At 35.3% G+C, this 22928-nt stretch overlaps 1 protein-coding gene and 1 pseudogene across 5 annotated transcripts in view; one reads left to right on the top strand and one right to left on the bottom strand.

Moving 5' to 3' along the window:
* LOC306660181 (protein prenyltransferase alpha subunit repeat-containing protein 1-like) overlaps positions 1 to 22928 on the bottom strand; it is a 631547-nt gene that overhangs the window by 385281 nt on the left and 223338 nt on the right. Inside the window, exons 1-2 of one of the 4 annotated variants that reach the window (XR_013763574.1) lie at positions 8944 to 9057; positions 2373 to 3118 (exon numbers count right to left, since the gene is read on the bottom strand). Coding sequence is in view for 1 of the 4 variants with exons in the window: in XM_079138373.1 (XP_078994499.1) it covers positions 3087 to 3118 (32 nt within the window). In the remaining 3 variants the exon portion in view is untranslated. Of the gene's footprint in view, positions 3119 to 5558; positions 7462 to 8943; positions 9058 to 22928 lie in introns of those variants that run through there. The other 3 variants (XR_013763575.1, XR_013763576.1, XM_079138373.1) reach the window with 3 other exon arrangements.
* Positions 298 to 5423, top strand: LOC306660157 (GATOR1 complex protein NPRL3-like; annotated as a pseudogene). The gene is made up of 2 exons (XR_013766631.1): positions 298 to 2111; positions 5087 to 5423. The product of XR_013766631.1 is annotated as a GATOR1 complex protein NPRL3-like (transcript).

The following is a 22928-nucleotide window of genomic DNA, read 5'->3' as shown; positions in this document are numbered from 1 at the left end:
CACATTTTCATTTTGGGAAGATAAAAACTTCTCAAAGAAATGTCTCTTTTTAAGACAATTAACTAATTTTGGGAGATTTTTATGTAAGATTAGAAAAACATTTTATACCAAAATGTTATAGTTCTATGAAGTATAAAATGTACATCTCTCAATGATGTGTATCCTTACGTTGCAGATTGGGAAAAAAAATTGAATTGCCACCAAATTTTAAGACTACTTTGGCAGGGTGACATATGATTTAAGAACACACAGGACCTCATTTTTATTAACTTGATTTGTATATATTTATTTAGTGAACTTCCAGGCAACAGCAGGCAGCTGGCGCTCCACTGGCGGTCCGCAGTCAGTCTGCTGGCTGCTGTGGGACAATTGGCAGATAAGGCATGTAGCAGATATGCTGTTAACAACGCGGGGACCATGCCGATGACCAGGACGGTGATTCCAGGTTTTCAGATGTTATTTTGGCAACAATTTTGGCAACCAAGTCTGAAATGTGCGGCCAAAAATTTGAACTGAGTGTAGATAATGTGCTGTTTGTTGGGCACCGGACACTGCTGCAGCATGCTCTGGGGCAGGTCTCCAAAACAGTTCCGTCCCGAAGAGGGAAGCGCCTACCACGATTCTTTTTAATGTGGTGTTCGCCCTGAGGGCCAACAACGACCCTTCGGTGATCAATTGTCTGCATACCCTGTCCCGGCGCATTGCCATGGTCCTGCAGCATGAGGAGCGCCGCTGTCAGTACCTTACTCGGGAGTCCAAGATGATCCTGGCGCCTTAGGATGAGGTGTCCGCAGTGGCTGACGCAAATGAGGGTTCGCAGTCCCCGTTCCATCACATCCTGCCCAAGTGCAAGCTGGCAAGCGACCTCAAGGAGGCTTATGACAGCCTGTGCACGTCTGGTGTGGTGCGGCTCCACATCAACAGTTGGCTGGAAGTGAGCTTCTGCCTACCGCACAAGATCCACTATGCTGCCTCCAGTCTGATCCCCCTCTGAGGCCATTGAGCGGAGCCTGGAAGCCATCCGCCCCTACCATGTCTTGCTACTGCTCAGTGATGAGAAGTCCCTGCTGCGTGAGCTCCCCGTCGACTGTTCCCGGCTCTGGTGCTGATGATCAAGACCACGTCTGCTGTGAAGAATCTGCAGCAGCTAGCCCAGGACGTTGACCTGGTTTGCTGCAGGTGTTCCAGCTTGAGGCTCACCTGGTGTACTGGGCAAGGCTGTCATCATCTACCCTCTGTGTGAGAACAACGTCTGTGTGCTGTCTCCCAATGCCAGCGTGTGTCTGTACCCGCACTGACTGAGCAGTTCTCCCATCCAGGTCCCATCCTGCCATCCATCCTTGCCAAGTTCTCCTTGCTCATTTCCTTGTCGGAGTTCAGGAACCCCCTGGCGCCCCCTGCAGGACACCAGGCTCATCCAGATGGTGGTGTGGATGCTGCTGCACTGGCTCCTCATCCAGCTGCACACCTATGTCTGCCTTATGGCCTCCCCCAGTGAGGAGGAGCCCCGCCTGCGGGAGGAGAACGTCCCTTTCACTGCCTGGGTCGGTGGCCGCAGCCTCAGCACACCCAATGCCTTAAGCTTTGGCTCTCCAACCAGCAGTGATGACATGACCCTCACCAGCCCCAGCATGGACAACTCAGTGCAGAGCTGCTCCCCAGTGGGGATTCACCACTGAACAAGCGGATGACAGAGAGCCTGAGGCCAGTCTGTCAGAGCACGAGCGGGCAGCCATCCTCAGTGTACCTTCTGCCCAGAACCCTGAGGATCTGCGCATGTTTGCCAGGCTCCTTCACTACTTCCGCGGCCGCCGCCACCTGGAGGAGATCATGTGCAATGAGAACACTCGGCGCTCCCAGCTGCTCCTGCTCTTGGACAAGTTCCGCAGTGTGCTGGTGCTGACCGCCCTCGAGGACCCTGTCATTGCTGTCTTCCAGGCACTGCTCACATGAGCCAGGAAAAGAATGGGGCGTGAGGGTAGGCACTGTGGGTGGCCAGCCCTGGCCTGACTGAAGACCTGCAGAGCCCTTGACCTTCTTGCCACAGGCACCTTGCTCCCATTCAACAGCCGCTGTGGGGTCATCACCCTCTGGGATGTCACCTTCAGTTGGTAAGGAGTAAACAAGTTTTATTCATTAGAAATATTTGAAAATGGAACTTACAGAGATGAAACAAAAAACTTCATAACATGATTTTATTACAGTCGTGTATGTATCACAAAGTAGAATGATGGACTGTTTTAATAGTTTATAACTAGGATCCTTAGTCTCAGAGATTAGTTATTAAATAATTAATATGAACTCACAAAATTTCACTACAATTATAGCTAAAATAACTGGTAATATAATTTGAGGTTTTTTTTTTTTTAAAAAAACTATTCCTTATAGTAGACAAAAAGAATACAAATATGTTTTCCTTTTCTGGCATTTATAGGATTTGTTGTATAAAACATAAAAATACTTTTATTTTAAAAGTTTAAGATTAGTTTAGATATTATTCAAATACAAAATTCTACAGAGTTTTAACAAAACCTTGTTCAATTTTGAGCTTTTATAATCCAATAAACCACTAGTTCCACCATTTGGGGGGATTTTATTTTTTTCATAAGTATTTACCATGAAATTATTTTAAATGTGTTTTTACATATGTGGAAGATACAGAAAAAAACTAATAAATAATTTCAAATAATTCTCATCTTTGGTACTATTTTGCATTCATGGACTGTAAAGAAATGCAATAATAATGTAACTGTTTCCCTCAAATTTTCCACATTGATCCATTTTGTGGGTCTAATTTTTTCATGAACTTGAGTAAAACCTGAGACATATTCCAAGATTATTATTTATTGACACTCCTTAATACCAACTTTCAGATAATTTTGTCTCCAAAAAGTGATAGTTCAATAATAAACTTGACCACCCAAGTGCATAGTAATATTTCTGAACTTCGTTAAAAATTGAATTTTTTCTCCTATCCCAGGATAGGCTGCTTCTTCTACAGATGTCTAGAGCAGGATAAGGAAGTGTTACCATTTTTCTTCTGTTCACCAGTGTTGCTTTTCCTCAATGTCCTAATCCACTCGTAGTTATTTAACTTCCTTTTCTGATTCTTCCAGATCTAGAGGGAGGAAGAAGAGGGAAAAGATGTAAGAGTAATGAAGTGGTTTATTGAATTGAAACTGATATAAGTGTGGGTTGATTTCTTACAGCCAAGGAAGATATTGAGAGTGACATTTTTAATTGAGAAGAAATTTGTAGATTTTTTTAGAGATTTTCTTTTCTTATACATCAATACCCTTTGAGTTCCTTAACACTTTCTCCTTCATCTGGTTACTTAGCATGTTGTCAGCTTCTGGTTTATGATGGTAGACCTCCATTGATTTTGTCTTTTGACATTTCAAACATAACTGTCTTGGAAATTATCTTTTTAAAATGTGTCCAGGTCAGTTTTTATTGTTGTCCATGTCTAAGTGGAGTATATCTAATGTCCTTTGCCAAGACAAACTATAAGTAAGAAGAATGTTTCCAACATAGTTTATTTGTCATTCGGAAGGTCTGGTGATCATCTTATCAAGCTATCAGAATTTCAAGGCATGTGTGTGGAACCAAGCATTGTGTACCCTTATCCCAAACATGTCAAGGGAAATAGGCCAGATTCTTTTAATGATCTCTTGAGACTCTTTTTCTTGGGTTAAGAATGAAGTGGAAACATCATCATCTGTTAGAGTTCCAAAGAAGGAACTTATACTTTATTAACGGTACATCCCTCCCATTTACCTCTTCAACTGTACTGCTTTCATACGGTCTAAAGAGATAAAAATAAAGCTTACACATTAATTTTTGACTCCTTTTTTTACTTGCCCCTTTTCAAGTGGTCTGGGAGCTCACAGATGCGGGGGCTGTTAATATCAAGACTCTATTTGTTTTAAGACATTATGGGATTGAGTTGGTAGAAATCACATTTGGTATCTTAGTACAATATGCAAAAGATTATAAGTGAAATGTCAGAGTAGTATAGAAAATGCAGAGTCTTTAAATCATTTTTAGTACTTTCTTAAATTATCTCATTATTAATGTCCTGCCAGGAAATCACTACCCAAACAATGTATATAATTTTGAGATAAGTAATTATTAATTCTTTTATACTGACAGCTGAGTGAATGGAAGATTTTTCAAGTTTTATATTTCAGGACATAGATGTTTTAAGCATTTATTTTAAAATAAAATTTGGTGTACAATTGTGTATGAAATACATCACTCACTGCAGAATTTGTTTATCTTTTCAAGAGTTTTCTTGAGCTGCACAATTGATCATACATATTTCATACTATTTTAGATCTGGGCATTTTTGCTTTTGGTATAATTTAGCTCCAACCGTGTTAGAAATGAATATCAAATACTATCTGGAGGCAAACTGAGGGGAAAAGTGTTTTATCTGGTTAATTTAAATGTTAGGTTGTTAATCATATTCTTCCTCATCAGTTTTTTTTTTTAATTTTCAAGACAGTATTTCCATTCAAGTCATGTAAGTAGGCTCTAAGTCACAGCCGTATCTGAGAGAGTTGGACATGTTTAATATTTAAAGTTTCCCCATCTTTATTCCATTCTTTTTCGAGCTTGATTTCATGTACTTTAGATAGAAAGTTAGAAAAACAAGCAAAATGTTGTTCCCCAACTACTCAGAAGTTATGTTTCTTCTAGTAGTCACATTCACATGAATGAGGCTTGCAAGCAGAAAAGAGAAATGTGCTTTTTAAAAAAGGAATCCCTGCCATATGCAGTAATGTGAATGGGCCTGGAGAACAGTAGGATTCATGAAATAAGCCAGACATAGAAGGACACTGCTACCTGATTCCATTTATATAAGGAATCTAAAATGGTGAAATGCAGAGAATCAGAGAGTGGGATTGTGGTCCAGGGACTGGGGAGAAGACATGAGGAGGTTGGTCAGAGTTCAAAAGGCTTCAGTTTTATTATATACTCAGGAGTAGTTTATCTTATATTAGAGGTCAGCAAAAGGAGAAAGAAAGACTCCTTAAGTTTTCCCAGGCAAAGGAATGATGACCCTCTCCTTCCACTCTCACAGCCTCCAGATCAACTGCTAGTCAGATTCCTGCCTCCTTCAGGATATCAAGAACTTGAAAGATAAAGGTAACAAAATAAGAGAATTGAAACATTTCATTCTTATAATAGCAAGAATCTGAGAAATGTGTGTGAGAATGTATATTTCTTGTGTCAGATACATAAAGGCAGATAATTATATATTAAAATAAATACATTGATATAGATTAACATTTGAAGATTCATTGTTATATCAACATACTGGTTCTATCAGCTCTCAGTGATCATGAATTTCTTTTTTTTTTTTTTTTTTGGATTTGCTTTTGGCTTTGATTAATAGCTTATAGCCTCCATTCAATAAAACCTATGGTAAATGAAGTTTAGATATTAGAAGTTGGTAGAAGTTGGTAGAAGTTAAGATATTAGAAGTTTGGTAGAGAGGAATTAATCTAAATGTCTGTGGAAAAGTTGAATGATATAAAAATACAATTCATGACCTGCTCAACTCCTACCTGAATGCATCACAGAAAAAGCTGGGAAAAATATTTCTTTTTTATTTTGGAAAATGCTTTTGAAGAGAAATTCAGTATAGTTGAAAAGTTCTGTCTGTAGTTTGGGAAAACCAGTAGAAGACACGACCTCTGAAAGGAGATTCCATTTCATCAGTGTTGGCATTATTGAGTGAAAAATACAGATGTCAACATGTAAACTGCAAAACAAACAAAAAAGAATCTGTCATTTAAGATAAAGATAGGTAATGAGGACTATATTGATCCACAGGGTTGTTTTTGCAGGGACTGAAATTGTGGGTTTTAAGTTCAAAAGCAAAGAATGATCCAATAAATGCTATTTTGATCTATATAACAAGAAAAAAGAAAAACTAAAAAGTCTGGTGAATGAGGACTGATATGATCCACGATAAGAAAGTCATTCTCCCTCATCCAATTTGGTCTTGCTTCTTCACACAATAATGATAACTCTACCAACATCTTGTTATTGTATAGGAATTCTGTGTGTGACAAGATAGAACCTTTGAAGATGCTTCTTAAAAATAGGCATCACAATTTCAGAAAAATTATTGTTATGTAAAAAAGTCATCCGATTCATTAATCATTCTCTACATTTCTGTCTCCCATAAAATTAGTTGTTGCCTCTGACATCTAAATTTTGCTTCCCTCTATCAATCACTCTACTGTGCTTGAAACACCTCCTTTGTAAACTTGAGAGTTGATAGTGAACCACTAGATATTTATTTCATTTGTTTGCTAAATAAGGCCCCTACTTTTGGTTTTGCAGTGAGTGCACCAGCTCTCCTCTGTCTCCAGGGAAGGAGTCAGCTTGTGCTAAGTTATCACTTTGCTGAAATCTTTATGTACTTTAATTATTCTGTTCCCCATTTCTGAAGGGCTTTGATTTTATGACTTGAAATATGTTACCATGGAAAACATTTCCAACTATATTGAATAAAATATGTGATGGAGACATTAAATGCTCACCTTTTTAATGCCACTTTGATGCCACATTAGCTTGCACCTGTAGATGTCCTTTTCTCTCTGTCTCTCTGTCAACTTATAAATATTCAGTCCCTCTATTATCTCATGTCAATCTGCTATAGAAATTTTCTTTTTCATAGCAGATATATCAGAACTTCTTATTAAGCTTGCAATGTTAAAATAGCTTTCCATTTATCTGGTATTTTTCACTATCTTCTGTTTGTTCCCATGTCTATTATATATTTTCTCAAATATTAGTCACATAACTAAAATTTGAAAAATGTAGAAAAATAGAAAGGCAGGAAATATAATATATAATTTTTAGATTGTGTTAATCATTTTATTTTCTTAATTATTAAATGCATATTTAATATAAAATTCTATATATACATACAGAAAAAATACTCATTAGATAAGTGGAATTATATTCTATAGGTAGTATTATATATAATATTTGTTAAATTCAAAATTTAGTGCTATTTTACCAATTGCCACTTCTATTTTCTCTTAATCTGTTACTCTAAATCATCTTTTACACTCTTCAGTGTTCAGCATTGAATTTTAGTTGTTCATTGACTATATTTAATCTATATCTTTCAGGTAATTGGTAGCACATTCAAATAGATGTTTACCTAGCTTATGTATTACCAGAGATATGTCTTGATTTATACTTAAAACCTCACAATTATGTTTTTTCCCTTACAACTCAATCCAAATGGTTCATGTCTAAAAGCCATTGCTGTTTCTTCAACAACAGCTGACAGAACTTTGAAACAGTCTTTGCATTTCTCCGGACACTTGCTGCTCTAGGTTTCCATGGACTCACAGTCTTTTGAGTTTTGCCGTACCAGTGGTGCTCTCCATGTTCAACCTTCTTGCCGTTTATCCTCTTTCTAACCTTTTATGATTGCTCTTCAGCAATTGGTCTTCAGACCACCTCCCATCTCTAGATACACCTATTTTAAATTGCAGATCTACTTAAATAGCTCCAATAAATCTACTAATGGTTTCTAAATTTGTACCATTAGGCAGGTCCTGTCTTTGGAGTTGACTCATCCATTAACACCTCCCTCTGAATAGTCATTTGAATCCCTGTTGTACCACTGCTCACATCAAAGTGAATTGCTATTTTTTCTTATTTTTTCTATGCAACTTTTCATTCTTTGTTCTTAAAAAGTCTAGTGGATTTTCCACAATGTATCCTGGAGGTTTTATTATTTATGACACTTTCTTTTTGCCATTAGGCAGGTTACACCTGCCTTTGGATCCACATATTCTGGAATTGAGTCAATCTGTCAATTATTAAGTAATTAGTTTTAAATCTATACAGAAAAAAAACCCTGTCACTTTCCTCAGAGGTGCTTAAATAGCACATGTGTGGTTAATTGCTTGGCAGAAAAACCTTAAATCATTTGCTCTGATGGTTTCAGGGCAGGGATTTGTGCTCATTTTCAAACAGTACATGGGCTATTTTGATTGAACTAGTGGAACACTAAGCCATGGTTTTATGTTGGTAGAAACTGCTAAAATACCATGAGGATGATTATCTTCATTTGAAAGTAAATGTTATATATGGAGGGGATAGCATGGATGTTCAGTGGTGGAATATTTTTAAAAATAGTTTTATCATTTTAAAGTTGAACACATTTGTTACACTTAGAATTTCAGTCAAATTTGCACAACATGATCACAGACCTTTTACAAGAGTGTCATTTGAACTAATCCATTAGGCTTGTCCAAATTAGCTCACTTGTTTGTAAGGTATTAAATGCACTACAAATCCTAACATGTTTGTTACGCTCCATAATCATAGCACCTGTTAAACAGCTCACTGCAGCTGTACTTTCAGCAGATCACAGGCCATTAGGCAAGTTATACAGCACATTCTTTTAATAACCTAATTTCTCTTCTTTTGCACGAGACTTTCTGGTTCATAACATGAGAACTTTTTCATGGCCCTTCACTGATTGAGATGAGGACAATGGTTTTAACATTATCAGGATGCTTAGATACAATTTGCAAATGCTGAGATAAAATGCAATAGTAAAATATTTCACTAACTTTTAATCCAATTTATGATTTTTTTTCACTTGGGAGGTGATGGCTTCAGATTTATCATGCTCTTTTTCTCCTACAATTTCTTGAAAATAAGTTAAGTATAAAACAACGTGGTAAGGAAGCACAAAAACTCATATTACAAGTTTTTGTTAGGGGTCCAGACAGTTGCCAAATGGAGGAAACATCTGGCATCTATTTTATTCTCTCATTAATTTTTAAGCATTTGCAGGTTGTCTAAATCATCAAAACCCTCCAGTGTGTGCAGACACATACACACAAAATTACATTTAGAGTAACAAAGAATGTAAAATAGATGAGGCAATCTATTCACTTATTCAAAATTAAGGAGGGTCCAGAAGCTTGAGTCACTCTGCTGTGTGCTGCCAATAAAAAAGGGAGAAAATGTAGCAGGCTGACTAGGTCCCTGTTCTCAGAGAGCATACAGTTTTCTTCAGAAGAGACAGACTTTAATCAAATTAATCAGGAAAACAATAATAGCAACACATAATATATATAACACATTGTATATTTGTATGTATATGTATGTATGTAGAGAGAGAGAAATGATAAGTAGATAGATACATGTACGTCTATCTGTATAAATAACCATGTATGTGCATATACACACATATATGTATCACATACATATGTAGGTGATCTTTATGTCTGTATACATGCATATATATATATATATATAATGGTGAAGTAGAAATATTTGAATATGTACACATATGCATACACCAAAAAACTGAGAACATTAAATATGCCATGGTTCACCATAAGTATAATTTTCATTGAAATATATTATTAAATAGGTGATATTAGAGTAGGGCTTGTGAGAGAGTGACTACAGAATACAGGGTTGTTCCTGGTAAAAGAACCATAGATACAGAAATTCTGTGTAAGGGTGAAGCAGGGAGAATTTGGAAATTTTAAAACAGAATAATATGCCTGGATCACAGATTAGGGCAAGAGTTCATTTGAAGAGTCTGCATAGATTCTCCTGGACCAGTTCATTTGACACTTCATAACCAGTCTGTTTGATTGTTTGTTTATTTTTTGTTTTTTTTTTTGTCTTAATGCTCAGTGCAATGAAAAACCAGAAGTGATTTTAAACATGGGAGTCTTATGATCAGATTTGCATTAAACACTCCTTTTGCTGCTTTATGGAGCATGATGATAGATAAGGAAGGAAAGTGCTGTGTGATGAGTGGATATAAATATGGTACAAGGCCAAAGAAGGTTAAAAATCTTGTCACATGTTCCTCAGATAGGACATAAATACTCAGAATATACAAAGAACTCAAAAAAAACTTAACACTAAAAAACCAAATAAACCAATCAAAAATTGTATAAAAGAACTAAATAGATACTTCTCAAAAGAAGGAATACACATAGTCAACAAATACATGAAACAATGTTCCATATCTCTAGCAATTAGGGAAATGCAAATCAAAACTACTTTGATATTTCCTCTCAGTCCATTCATAATAGCAATTATTAAGAACACAAATAATAAAATGTTGGCAAGGATGTGGGGAATAAGGTACACTCTTGGTGGAATTGCAAGTTACTGCATGCACTCTGGAAAGCAGTATGGAATTTCCTCAAAAAAAAAAAAAAAAAAAAAACACTAGTGCTGGAACCACCAAATGACCCAGCTATCCCACTCCTCATTATATATTCAAAAGATTTAAAATGAACTCTTCATTTTAAAAAACAGAAATGTTATAATCATTTAAACTTTTTTATTATTTAAAATCTATTTTGTCTGATATCAGTACAGCCATCCTACTGTGTTTTGTTTACTGTTTTCATTGAGTGTTTATTCTTCCTTTTTTAACTTTGAGCCTTTTAGCATATTACAGTGATGCAAACATTTCAGCACAATTCACAATAGCCAACCTATGAAGCAAACTCAGTGCCATTTGACAGATGATAGATAAAGAAAATGTAGTACATATGCACAAGGAAGTATTACCCAGCCACAAAGAAGAAAGAAAGTTTGGCATTTGCTGGTAAATGGATGGAACTTGAGACATCATGGTGAAATAAGTCAGTCCCAAAAAGTCAAAGGTCAAATGTTTACTTTGATAGAGGAAAGCTAACCCAAAATAAGATGGGGGGTATTAAAAAAGAAAGAGGTAAAGTGGAAAATAGTGAGAGAGAAAATAGAGGAAAGATCAGTAGAGTAAATGAAAGGAATTCAGGAGGAGGAAGAAGGGATAAGAAAAGGGAAGATCAGTATAATGAATCTGACCCAACATTTGCATGGCATGCATAGATGGGGCATGATGGGTCCCAGCATTGGTATATCCACAGGACACTAGTTAAAAGAAAAAAGTAAACTGTAAATAGTTTGATAGAGGGTTTGGAGGAGTAGAGGGAGGAGAGAGTAGATGGGTGGGGAGGAGTACTGGGGACTGAATTGGAGCAAGTTGTTTTTTATGCTTGTGTAATTATGTCAGGGTGTATTCTGGTGTTCTATATAGCTAAATAGATTTTTTTAAGAAAGGAAGATCTCATTTTGAAATAAACTTCAAACTAAGGAATCAGTTCCTACTTCAGTTTTTATAGCATTTTACTGCATGTATATGACCCCTCCATTAAATGAAACAATGAATTCATGGAAAAAGGCATTGTGGCAGTAAATAAGAATGTGAATTATTTGAGAGCATTACAACATACTATGCCATTTTAGGTATTTGAAGCATCAATATTATACATCATGTCCCTCCATATTTTTTTCCTGTTTACTATAGAGATAGTAAAAATATTTTGTTATTTATAACCATTCTTATGGTTTATTAATGAACTTCTTAGATTTGAACCAACTATGTATTCCTGGAATAAATCTCTCTTGACCATGGTTAAGTTTTCTCATTAAAATAATTGTTTCTTTTCTTCAAATTTAAATTGTGATAAAATACACATAAGATCTGACATCTTAACCATTTTAAGGGTACAGTTCAATGATATAAAGTATGTTTGTATTGTTATACAGTAATCACTAAGATTTAGAACTCTTCACTTTACAAAACAGAAATGTTGTAATAATTTAAACCTTTCTTATTGTTTAAAATCTATTTTGTCTGATATCAGTATAGCTGTTCTACTGTGTTTTGTTTACTGATTTCATAATATTTATTCTTTTTTTCTTAACTTTGAGCCTTTTAGAATCTTTGTATCTAAAGTGAGTCTTTTTTATTGCTGCCTTATAATTGTATACATTAAGATTCATTATGCCATATTCACACATGCACATAATTTGATCATATTCCCACTATTATCCCTTCCCCACCCCTCAGCAAACTAATTTTTAAGAAAACAATAAAGAATAATTAAAAATGAAGAATGGTTTAAAATAATTTTCATAAAGTGAAACAATAAGCAAACAATGAAACTATAAGCAAAACTAAATAAACAAAAATAAAACATAATGATAATTTATAAAAGGATTGACTGATGCTTACTAAGAAACTGTGGTTTAAAACTTATTTTTAGAGGTTGATTAAGTAATATTAAATAACTTTCTAAATAAACCTGTAATATTTGTCCTGGAAAAATACTACTGGAAAACCCTACTTCTCCCTACTGTTTACAGAAAGTTGAATATTCTATGCAAGAAAATTCAAGTGTTAACTGATTTAAAGGCAGATGGAATTTAATGAAATAAATCATAGTTTGTATTTTTTAGTATGTCTACACATACCTAATCACTTCTTCTAATTATATTTGTATAAGTAGTAATGGAAGTTTTTAATTTCTCCATTTAGTGGAATAACAGAAAATCAATGTGGACTGACCTGAAATTAGAACAAGAATTGAACAAGACTTTCTTATCATCTTTCTGTAATTTACTCTGCTGAATGCATTATGATGAGGTTATAGGAAAAGAACATGAGAAAATTTTATATTTTTTTCTTTTTGGTATTTGAAAAGAGAATGTACTGATCTTATTAATATTCTTCCATTTTCCTGGCCATAACACTGACAGTGGGAACATTCATATGAAAACAACATTTTATTTTAAATTGGTCTGCTTTATAGATGACTTTGATGTTTTAAATTTCTAAAATTTCAGCATTAATTTCAGTTTTACTGTGCCTAAACTGTATAATTTGTGAATTTTTTCCCTCTTACTCCAGAAATTTTTTATGTTTTATACCGTAAACTGTACAATTTTGAAGATAATATGGGTGTGATACCTATACACATAGAAGATCAGAATTTTTAGGACTAGAAGAATAGAGAGATTAAAAAATAAAGGGATAGAAAAGAAAGACAAGCAAAAAAAAAAACAGAAGAAAGTACAGTGAGTGGACTATATATAAAATTTTTTGCAGCCTAATTTCATCATGGTAGGTTGAAGAATGTATCTTTGGCACTTAATCCTATAGAACATAGCATCAGGACTTATGCCTGACCAAGGGTCAGTGGATTTGTAGGAAGGAAAGAAGAAAAGCAAGCATTGAGACTTAATGACTCATGACCTTTCTTATGTCAAACTTACATCATTTTATATTTTACTGTATCGCACTTTTGAATTCACTTTGTAACTATTTTAATGTGATTTATTCATATGAACATTTAATCATTTTATAATATATGGAATATAATACAAAATATTGGGATTCTGTTTAATGATTCATAGTTTTTGGTCTCCATTATGTTAAGATGGCACACATGGGAAATGGCCTTTGAAAAACAAATTAAAAATTAATATAAAACTAATTCCCAGATCTTGGTTTCTAATGCCATTTTCCAACAAAATAAACTTAGAGAAATTACTGATTCTGGAGGTAAGGCAAGAAAATGCAAAATAAGACTGACATAGCCTCTAGTTCCAGAAAGGAAATATTCATAAAACAAAAGGATGGGGGCTGTCAAAGGGACATGGAAGCAAACTAAAAGACAGACCTATAAACCAGAGTTTTAGCAACTTGAGCACCAATAAAGAAAGTATGATTATATTATAATCTAAAGCAAGAAATAAATATCTACAAGTCCAAATTGATAAAAATATATGATTGACAAACTAAATAAAAGGAGATGAGTACAAATATTCTGTAATTATAAATATTTGTTTGGTTACTGATGCCTCAAGGATATAAAGCATAGCTTCTTTCCAAAGAATATAACATGGAAAGAAGGCAAAAATTTAGTTAGTTTTAATTGAATACATACAATCGCCTGAAACAAAGAGCACACTGTCAATTAAATAACCTTGTTGGTAATAGATATCTTTCCCATGATATGCTGAGGGTGGCACTTTACTTCTGTGTCTTCCTCTCAAAACCCCTAGTAATGACTCAACACCTCTAGTCATGAGGGAAACTTTAGATAACCTTAAATGGTGAGACATTTTACAGTATGTAATCAGTAATTCTCAAACCATAAACATCATCAAAACAAGAAATATCTGCAATCTTGTCACAGTCCAGAGGGGACTCATGACACATGAATATTAAATAAAATATGGATGCTGGATGGAATATTATAGATCAGAAAAAAAATTAATTATATAAAAAGAAAAAATACAAATAAACATGTCCTAGTGTTAATGTTGACTCATTAGTTGAATCAAATATGCCATTCAAGTGGGAGATGCTAATAAGAGGAAACCTGGAGTTGGGGTAGAGAGATACCCTCTGTACCAACTTCGTAACTTTTTTGTAAGTCTTAGACATTCTATTATTAATGCTTGTGTAAGAATTCATATAGTGATTTTATTTATTTATTTACTTTTTATTGTAAGCATATGCCTTTAGGAGCCTGGATAGAGTTTATAAAATGTCGATTGTGTATGTAAATCTTAAAGTAGCATAGTAAGCCTATGCTTATGATTGCATTTTGTTGCTATATTTACCCATTTAAAGCAGCTCATATACTTATAATTAGACCTATTAGTCATTTTTTAATTTTTCTGTGTTTTTCATAGTTGGTTTTCATACTCATGCTGATAAAGACAGTGTAAGAATAGACAAACTATTGAAACAAGTTATGGATTATTATTGCAGTATTGAGATTGCTTTGGTTTCTCTTATTCTCTTTGGCAGTCATTACAGTACTCAATACACAGAACTCTGCCACCATCACAAGCAACAAAACGTAATTAAGAACAGAGCAATATAATGAGTCTAAATTTTTCTTCACGGGATGGGGAAAACAACACAAATTGGAAACACTTACAGATTGGGGCCAATATTTCCTCCTAAACTTCACTGCATCTAAAGATTCCTGTCACATGTATACATCTGTTTACTGTTTTCTAAAAAAGCATTGAACATCATTTTGTAATTTTAAAGTAGTCTGAAGTATAATTGTAACAACAAATTGCATATATGTAATCATACAATTGAATATGTTTTGACAGTTGTGTGAAGCCATCACCACAGTCTAAGTCTAGTTATTAAACATGTGTAGTATGCCAAAGGCAATCCTCTCACCCAACTATCCCATCCCTCTCCTCTCTAATGAAACAGCTGCTAATCTTTTATTTCTATCACTACAGACTAGTCAACATTATCTACAGTTTCATAGAATTTGAATAATATTTTGTACTATCTATTTTCATTTAGCAGAATTAGTTTGAGATTCACCCCTGTTGCTGTGCATATTAATAGATTTTCCTTTTTACTGTTGAGTAGTGTTCCCTTGAATGGATATACCAAATTTGTTTTATCATTTATCTTTTGATGGATATTTGTGTTTCTAGCTTTTGGTGTTGCAAAGAAGTTGGCATGAACATTCAATCACAAATTTTCTTATGGACAAATGTTTATTCCTGTTACACAATCATCTCTAAATGAAATGGATTTATCATAAGTAGGCAGAGTTAAATTTTAAGAAACTGTTCCAACTTTTTGGAAAGTCAATGTATCATTTTCATTATTCACAGTGGTGTTTATTTTTTTTAAAGTAGATAGATTATATAAAACAACAAAGAATAATAAAATATACTGAGAAGGATTTGTTTGACATACATGGATGAGCCACTGTTTGGGGCATGGATGTTTATGATTGTTATGTCTTGCTGATTTATGGTTCCCTTAAGCAATATGTAATGTCCTTCTTTATCCTTCTCAATTTCAGAAACCAAATAGACCATAACACAATAATACTAGGTGATTTTAACACGCCTCTCTCACCACTGGACAGATCTTCCAAACAAAAATTGAACAAAGAAACCATAGACCTCAATAGCACAATAAATAATTTAGACTTAACGGACATTTATAGAATATCCCATCCAACCAAGAGCGAATACACTTTCTTCTCAGCAGCACATGGATCCTTCTCTAAAATAGACCATATATTATGCCACAAAGCTAATGTTAGCAAATGCAAGAAGATAGAGACACTACCTTGTATTCTATCAGATCATAATGGATTGAAATTAGAAATAAATGAAAGAGTAAAAAACAGAAGCTACTCCAACACCTGGAGATTCAACAATATGCTATTACATGATGAATGGATAACAGAAGATATTAGGAAGGAAATTAAAAAATTCTTAGAGGTAAATGAGAACAAAGAAACATATCAAAATCTCTGGGACACTATGAAAGCAGTACTTAGAAGAAAATTTATTTCATGGAGCGCATTCAATAAAAGAAGTAAAAATCAACAAATAAACGACCTAACACTACAGCTCAAAGCCCTAGAAAAAGAAGAACAGACCAACACCAAAAGTAGTAGAAGACAGGAAATAAACTCAGCTGAAATCAATGAAATTGAAACAAGAGAAACAATACAAAAAATTGACAAAATAAATAGTTGGTTCTTTGAAAAAATAAACAAAATTGATAAACCCTTAGCCACTCTAACAAAGAGAAGATGAGAGAAAACCCAAATCACTAAAATTCGGAATGAACAAGGAAATATCAGAACAGACAGGATTGAAATACAAAACATAATTAGAAGCTATTTTGAAAATCTATATTCCAACAAAATAGAAAATTTCAAAGACATCAACAGGTTTCTAGAGACATATGAATTACCTAAACTGAACGAGGAGCACATACACAATTTAAATAGACCAATTTCAAGTAATGAAGTAGAAGAGGTCATCAAAAGCCTACCAACAAAGAAAAGTCCAGGACCAGATGGGTTCTCAGCCGAGTTCTACAAAACCTTTAAAGAAGAGCTCATTCCAATACTTCTCAAAGTATTCCATGAAATAGAAGAGGAGGGAACCCTCCCAAACTCATTCTATGAAGCCAATATTACCCTGATACCCAAACCAGACAGAGACACATCGAAAAGAAAATTTCAGATCAATATCATTAATGAACATTGATGCAAAAATTCTCAACAAAATTTTAGTAAATCGCATACAAAAACATATTAAAAAGATAGTGCACCATGATCAAGTGGGTTTCATCCCAGGGATGCAAGGTTGGTTCAACATCCGAAAATCAATAAATGTAATTCACCCAATCAATAGACTTAAAGTCAAGAATCACATGATTATTTCAATAGATGCAGAAAAAGCATTTGATAAAATACAGCATCCCTTCATGCTCAAAACACTAGAAAAAATAGGGATAGTGGGAACATTCCTTAACATTATAAAGGCCATTTATGCTCAGCCCATGGCTAATATCATTCTAAATGGTGAAAAAGTGAAAGCATTCCCCCTAAAAACTGGTACAAGACAGGGTTGCCACCTTTCACCACTTCTATTCAACATCGTCCTTGAAACGCTAGCCAGAGCAATTAGACAGACCAAGGAAATTAAAGGAACACGAATTGGAAAAGAGGAACTCAAACTATCCCTGTTTTCTGATGACATGATTCTATATTTAGAGGAGCCAAAAAATTCCACCAGAAAACTTCTAGAACTCATAAATGAATTCAGTAAACTAGCAGGATATAAAATCAATGCTCATAAATCTAATGCACTTTTATTCATAAGTTATGAATCCTCAGAAAGAGAAATTTAGGAAAACTACCCCATTCACAATAGCATCGAAAAAAAATAAAATACTTGGGAATCAATCTCACAAAAGAGGTGAAAGACCTCTACAATGAGAACTACAGAAGACTAAAGAAAGAAATTAAAGAAAACCTTAGAAGATGGAAAGATCTCCCATGTTCTTGGATAGGCAGAATTAATATTGTCAAAATAGCCATACTACCAAAAGTGCTATACAGATTCAATGCAATTCCAATTAAAATCCCAATGATGTACCTTACAGTAATAGAGCAAGCAATTATGAAATTCATCTGGAAGAATAAGAAACCCAGAATAGCTAAAGCAATCCTTCGCAGGAAAAATGAAGCAGGGGGTATCGCAATACCTGAACTTCAACTTTACTACAAAGCAATAGTAACAAAGACGGCATGGTATTGGTACCAAAATAGACAGGTAGACCAATGGTACAGAATAGAGGACATGGACACAAACCCAAATAAATACAACTTTCTCATACTAGACAAAAGTGCCAAAAATATACAATGGAGAAAAGATAGCCTCTTCAACATATGGTGCTGGGAGAATTGGAAATCCATAGGCAACAGAATGAAACTAAACCCATATCTCTCACCCTGCACAATACTCAACTCAAAATAGATTAAGGACCTTGGAATCAGACCAGAGACCCTGCAGATTATAGAAGAAAAAGTAGGTCCAGATCTTCAACATGTCGGCCTAGGACCAGACTTCCTCAACAGGACTCCCATAGCACAAGAAATAAAAGCAAGAATCAATAACTGGGATAGATTGAAACTAAATAGCTTTCTCTCAGCAAAGGAAACTATCAGCAATGCAAAGAAAGAGCCTACAGAGTGGGAGAATATCTTTGCCAATCATACTTCAGATAGAACACTAATCTCCAGAATCTATAAAGAACTCAAAAAACTCTACACCAAGAATACAAATAATACAATCAACAAATGGGCTAAGGAAATGAACAGACACTTCACAGAAGAAAATCTACAAGCAATCAACAAACATATGAAAAAATGTTCAACATCTCTAGTAATAAGAGAAATGCAAATCAAAACCACCCTAAGATTCCATCTCACCCCAATTAGAATGGCGATTATCAAAAATACAAGCAACAACAGGTGTTGGCGAGGATGTGGGGAGAAAAGTACACTCATACATTGCTGGTGGGGCTGCAAATTAGTGCAGCCACTCTGGAAAGCAGTGTGGAGATTCCTTAGAAAACTTGGAATGGAACCACCATTTGACCCAGCTATCCCACTCCTTGTTCTATACCTAAATGACTTAAAATCAGCATACTACAGAGACACAGCCACATCAATGTTCATAGCTGCTCAATTCACCATAGCCAGATTTTGGAACCAACCTAGATGTCCTTCAATTGATGAGTGGATAAAGAAACTGTGGTGTATATATATATATATATATATATATATATATATATATATACACAATGGAATATTACTCTGCCATAAAGAACGATAAAATTATGGCATTTGCAGGCAAATGGATGAAATTGGAGACTATTATGCTAAGTGAGATAAGCCAGTCTCAAAAAACTAAAGGATGAATGATCTCGCTGATAAGTGAATGATGACATGTCAGTCATGGTTTTGGGACTCCTCTCTGGTTCTCTCTCTCTCTCTCTCTCTCTCTCTCTCTCTTTCTCTTTCTCTCTCTCTCACTCTCTCTCTTTTTCACAATCTTGCAATTGAAATTGGTCTGTCAGAGGTAAAGAGATTTAAAGAAAGGGCCATCTATTGGTATAAGCCTGTCTAAGGCAATATCTTATGTGAGGAGCAGCAAATAAATCATTGCTTTGAACTCTGTAGCCTTGGACAGCTTGATTGCCACATCTGGGAATCTTTTCATGGGAATGTGTTGGAGTCTTTAGTCCCCTTGCTCTTTTCGACCAGCGACGAGGGAAGGGAACACTCCCCAACAAGGCCAGACTGTGAAAGGTAGGGCCGACTGACCACCTGCACCCAGCCCTCCGGGCGGAGGACAATCAGACGCCTCAAGGACACCAGTCACAGCAGAAACTCATTTATTGAGGAAGTCACACAGCTTTTATGTATGGTGGAGGCTAGGTGGGAACCAATCAGCTTAAAGGTCAGCAAGGCACGGGGGTTCACGTGGGCGAGAGTCCCATAGGACTATATGGCAAGCACGAGCTGATCACGTTCACAGAACTGTTGTTAACCAATCCCTGATGGTGGTCCGATTTATTGTCATTAACTTTTGAAACCACCTTTGTGGCCTTGATCTTGCTCAGTTTCCAGGGAGTAAGGAGTCAGCCTGAGTTAGTTAACATGTCAGTAGTCCCAACATATCCCTTTTTTTTTTTTTTTTTTTTGTACTGGGGATTGAACCCAGGGCCTTGTGCTTCCAAGGCAAGCACTCTACCAACTGAGCTATATCCCCAGCCCCCCTTTTTTGTTTTATATTAAGGGTGTGTCTGTCTTAGGATGGGTCTTAACCATCATGGAACATCACCCTAGCAGTTTGGGGGTCCACCTTACTCAAGGTGTGCCTGTCTTAGGTTGTCCTCCTCTGAGGATCTTACCTGTCATTGACTACCACCTTAGCACTTCAGGCAGGCCCCTCAGAAGGAGCAGGGCTTAAGGCAGAGACACTTAGACCCCAGTGTCCTGACACGAGTGATCCATGATCCTATAGGGCTCCCAATCATCATTATGAAGGGCAGTATAATGCTGTCGGACCACCATGAGCTGCACAGACTTAGTCTGGCTTTTCAGGAAGTGGATAAGCTTATTGATTATGCAAGGCCCAAAGGTGAACACAAGGATAATGGTGATTAGTGGTCCCATAAGCGGGAGGAGTAGGGGAGCCACCCCTGTAACCCAGTCCAGAGGAAATTAGAGTGGAGCCCGTTCCTACGACGTTCCAGATCTTCTTGTAGGTTTTTGATTTTATCTTGTATAATGCTAGAGTGGTTGGCATAGAAACATCACTCTTCACCAAGGAACATGCAAAGCCATCCTTCCTTCACCCTTCGCAGATCCAAACCACGATGATTTTGCAGGACGACAGTGGCCAAGGAATCAAGTTGAGCCTGTAGATCTAAGATGGTAGAGCTGCAAAGTGCAATGTTAGGAGCTCTATGTAACTCTCAAGGAAGTCCACTGTCCAAAGTCATGAGGTCAGAGACCCCAATCTCAATCACTGTTGTCCCATTTTTGCTACTGCGCATTACACTCTTTCCTAAATGTCATTTTAAGAAGTTTACATATATTGACTCCTGAGTCTATATGAACATTAGTTAACACAATTTAACATTATATCTAAAACATGAATTAAAGAAAGGCTGAGAGAGCTTTTAACTTTCCTTTTGTGTGGCAAAGTGGCAAAATGTTTTCACGTTTCACAATATTAACCTTTAAACAAATCAGGCTGTAACATTTAGAGATACATTTAACAAATTTTACATATACACTATCGATGACAGGTCCAATAATAGAACATTATATGATAAGTTTACCATTACAGACAAGTTGAGCAGCTTGATAAATTTTCTGCTTTAAAGGCTTGTATACCTGGAAACTAAGAACACATTTAATATACAAAGAGTGACCATTTCACAATTACCTTGACTCTTTTATATTACCAAATTTAGTTTTTAAAGAAAAATTTAGACTCTGTAACGTAGTACAATACTCCAACAGTTGTTTAACCATAATTGTATAAACCCCAATTTTTAAGACTAATTGTTCTAAAGAATAAAACTTAATAGACACAAAGTTAAGAGTGAATTAGTGTTTCTAATAAATCCTTGTCATTTTACCATATAGACTAAACTTTGCTTTATATCAGAACATTAGTATTTCACCTTAGGAAAAAACCTTAAATAGCTTTAACTGTGTCACATACATACAACCAACTTAGTTACATGCAAACTTGTTGAAACTTGTCCTTTACAGACTTTCTTAGCACTTATTTTTTTTTGCCTATAGTTTTTTTCTTAGCACTTATTTAGACCCTCTTGTATTTTATCACATAAGCACTTTCTTAACATTTTGTTCTTCACTAAATATATTTCCATATCTAGAACCTTTTATTTTTTCTTTCCTATGTGTTCACCTTTTTGTTCACATCCTGAAACAACTCTTAAGAAATTTCTTAATTTATATAAATTACTCCATTTTAATAAGATTAAATATTTTGTTATTTATAGTACTCTAATTGAAACACAGTTGAAACTTTTGGAACCCTTCTTATATAGAACTGTACCTGTTAGGACATAACTCTTAGTAACCTTGTTTTTAGTTTAGTGATGATACAAAGCAATTTTCTCTACAAACACATTTGAGTAATCCCATACATGTTAACTCCAATTCACTTATTTTCTTAAAAAACCAAGATATCAGACAAGTGTCCTGAACAGTATTTGCCATCTTTTTCTTGTTGAAGGAAAGTCCTAGAAACAACTGATTAGACATTTTATTAACATCAACATTTTATTAGTTTGACCACCTAGAGATTTGCGAGTTATTTTTAAAGACATTTTATTTTTATTAGTTTACCCAATTTGAATTGAACCTTTTTAAATCATGTGAATTAAAGGTATTTGGATCCATTTTTAAATTTTAATTTTAGGAGCGCTCAGTTTTGATACAGACAAAACATGACATCAGACAGCACGAAATACAAATAACACAAAATCAAAGGCCTTGTAACTTTATAGGTGAATCTCCATTGCAATGTAACAGATGTTCAAAATCTCTAGTTGAATAAAAAAATAGAACTGATCGAAAAGTCATGAGCTCAAAAAAAAAATGTAGAATTCAAAAAAAAACAAGAGTCCAGGAAAAATGATATGACTGTTAATTACTTTAGTAAAGCACCATAAAATTTACTTTTGCTTGAGTTCAGGTAAGACTTTTTTTGCTTTTTTTTTTTTCCCTTGGGTTTGAGACTGGTCTCCTACTGAGTCTTCAGGCTTCCTTTATTTACATTTCAATGTAAGCCTTGACTGAGATCTGGAAGGAGCTGACAGGTTTTAGCTGAAACTTTGTGCCTAGGGCATTTTGGCCATTTTTTCCTCCTTAGTAATCAGTTCAGGTTTGGATGCAAAAAATTGTTAAACATTATCTCCCACTACTTGTGGGGAATGGGGCTACTATATCTTACTCCTTACTAGAACAGCCCAACTGATGGTTGGGCTGTTTATTCCCTCCACACCGGCGTATGTGGGACCTCATGCCAGGAGGACTAGGTGGGCTGGGCCAGGGAATGGAAGCAGAAACAGATGACTCGAAGTTGGAGGAGGAGAAGGGATTAAGAGGGGGAGAAGAAGGAGGCATTTGAGTTTGCAGGAAGAGCATAGAAGTGCAAGAAAGAAG

This window comes from Sciurus vulgaris (assembly GCF_902686455.1).
Source record: "Sciurus vulgaris genome assembly, chromosome: 4".
NCBI lineage: Eukaryota > Metazoa > Chordata > Mammalia > Rodentia > Sciuridae > Sciurus > Sciurus vulgaris.
Note: the sequence above shows the minus strand (reverse complement) of the source record. Positions and strands in the feature narration are given on the sequence as shown.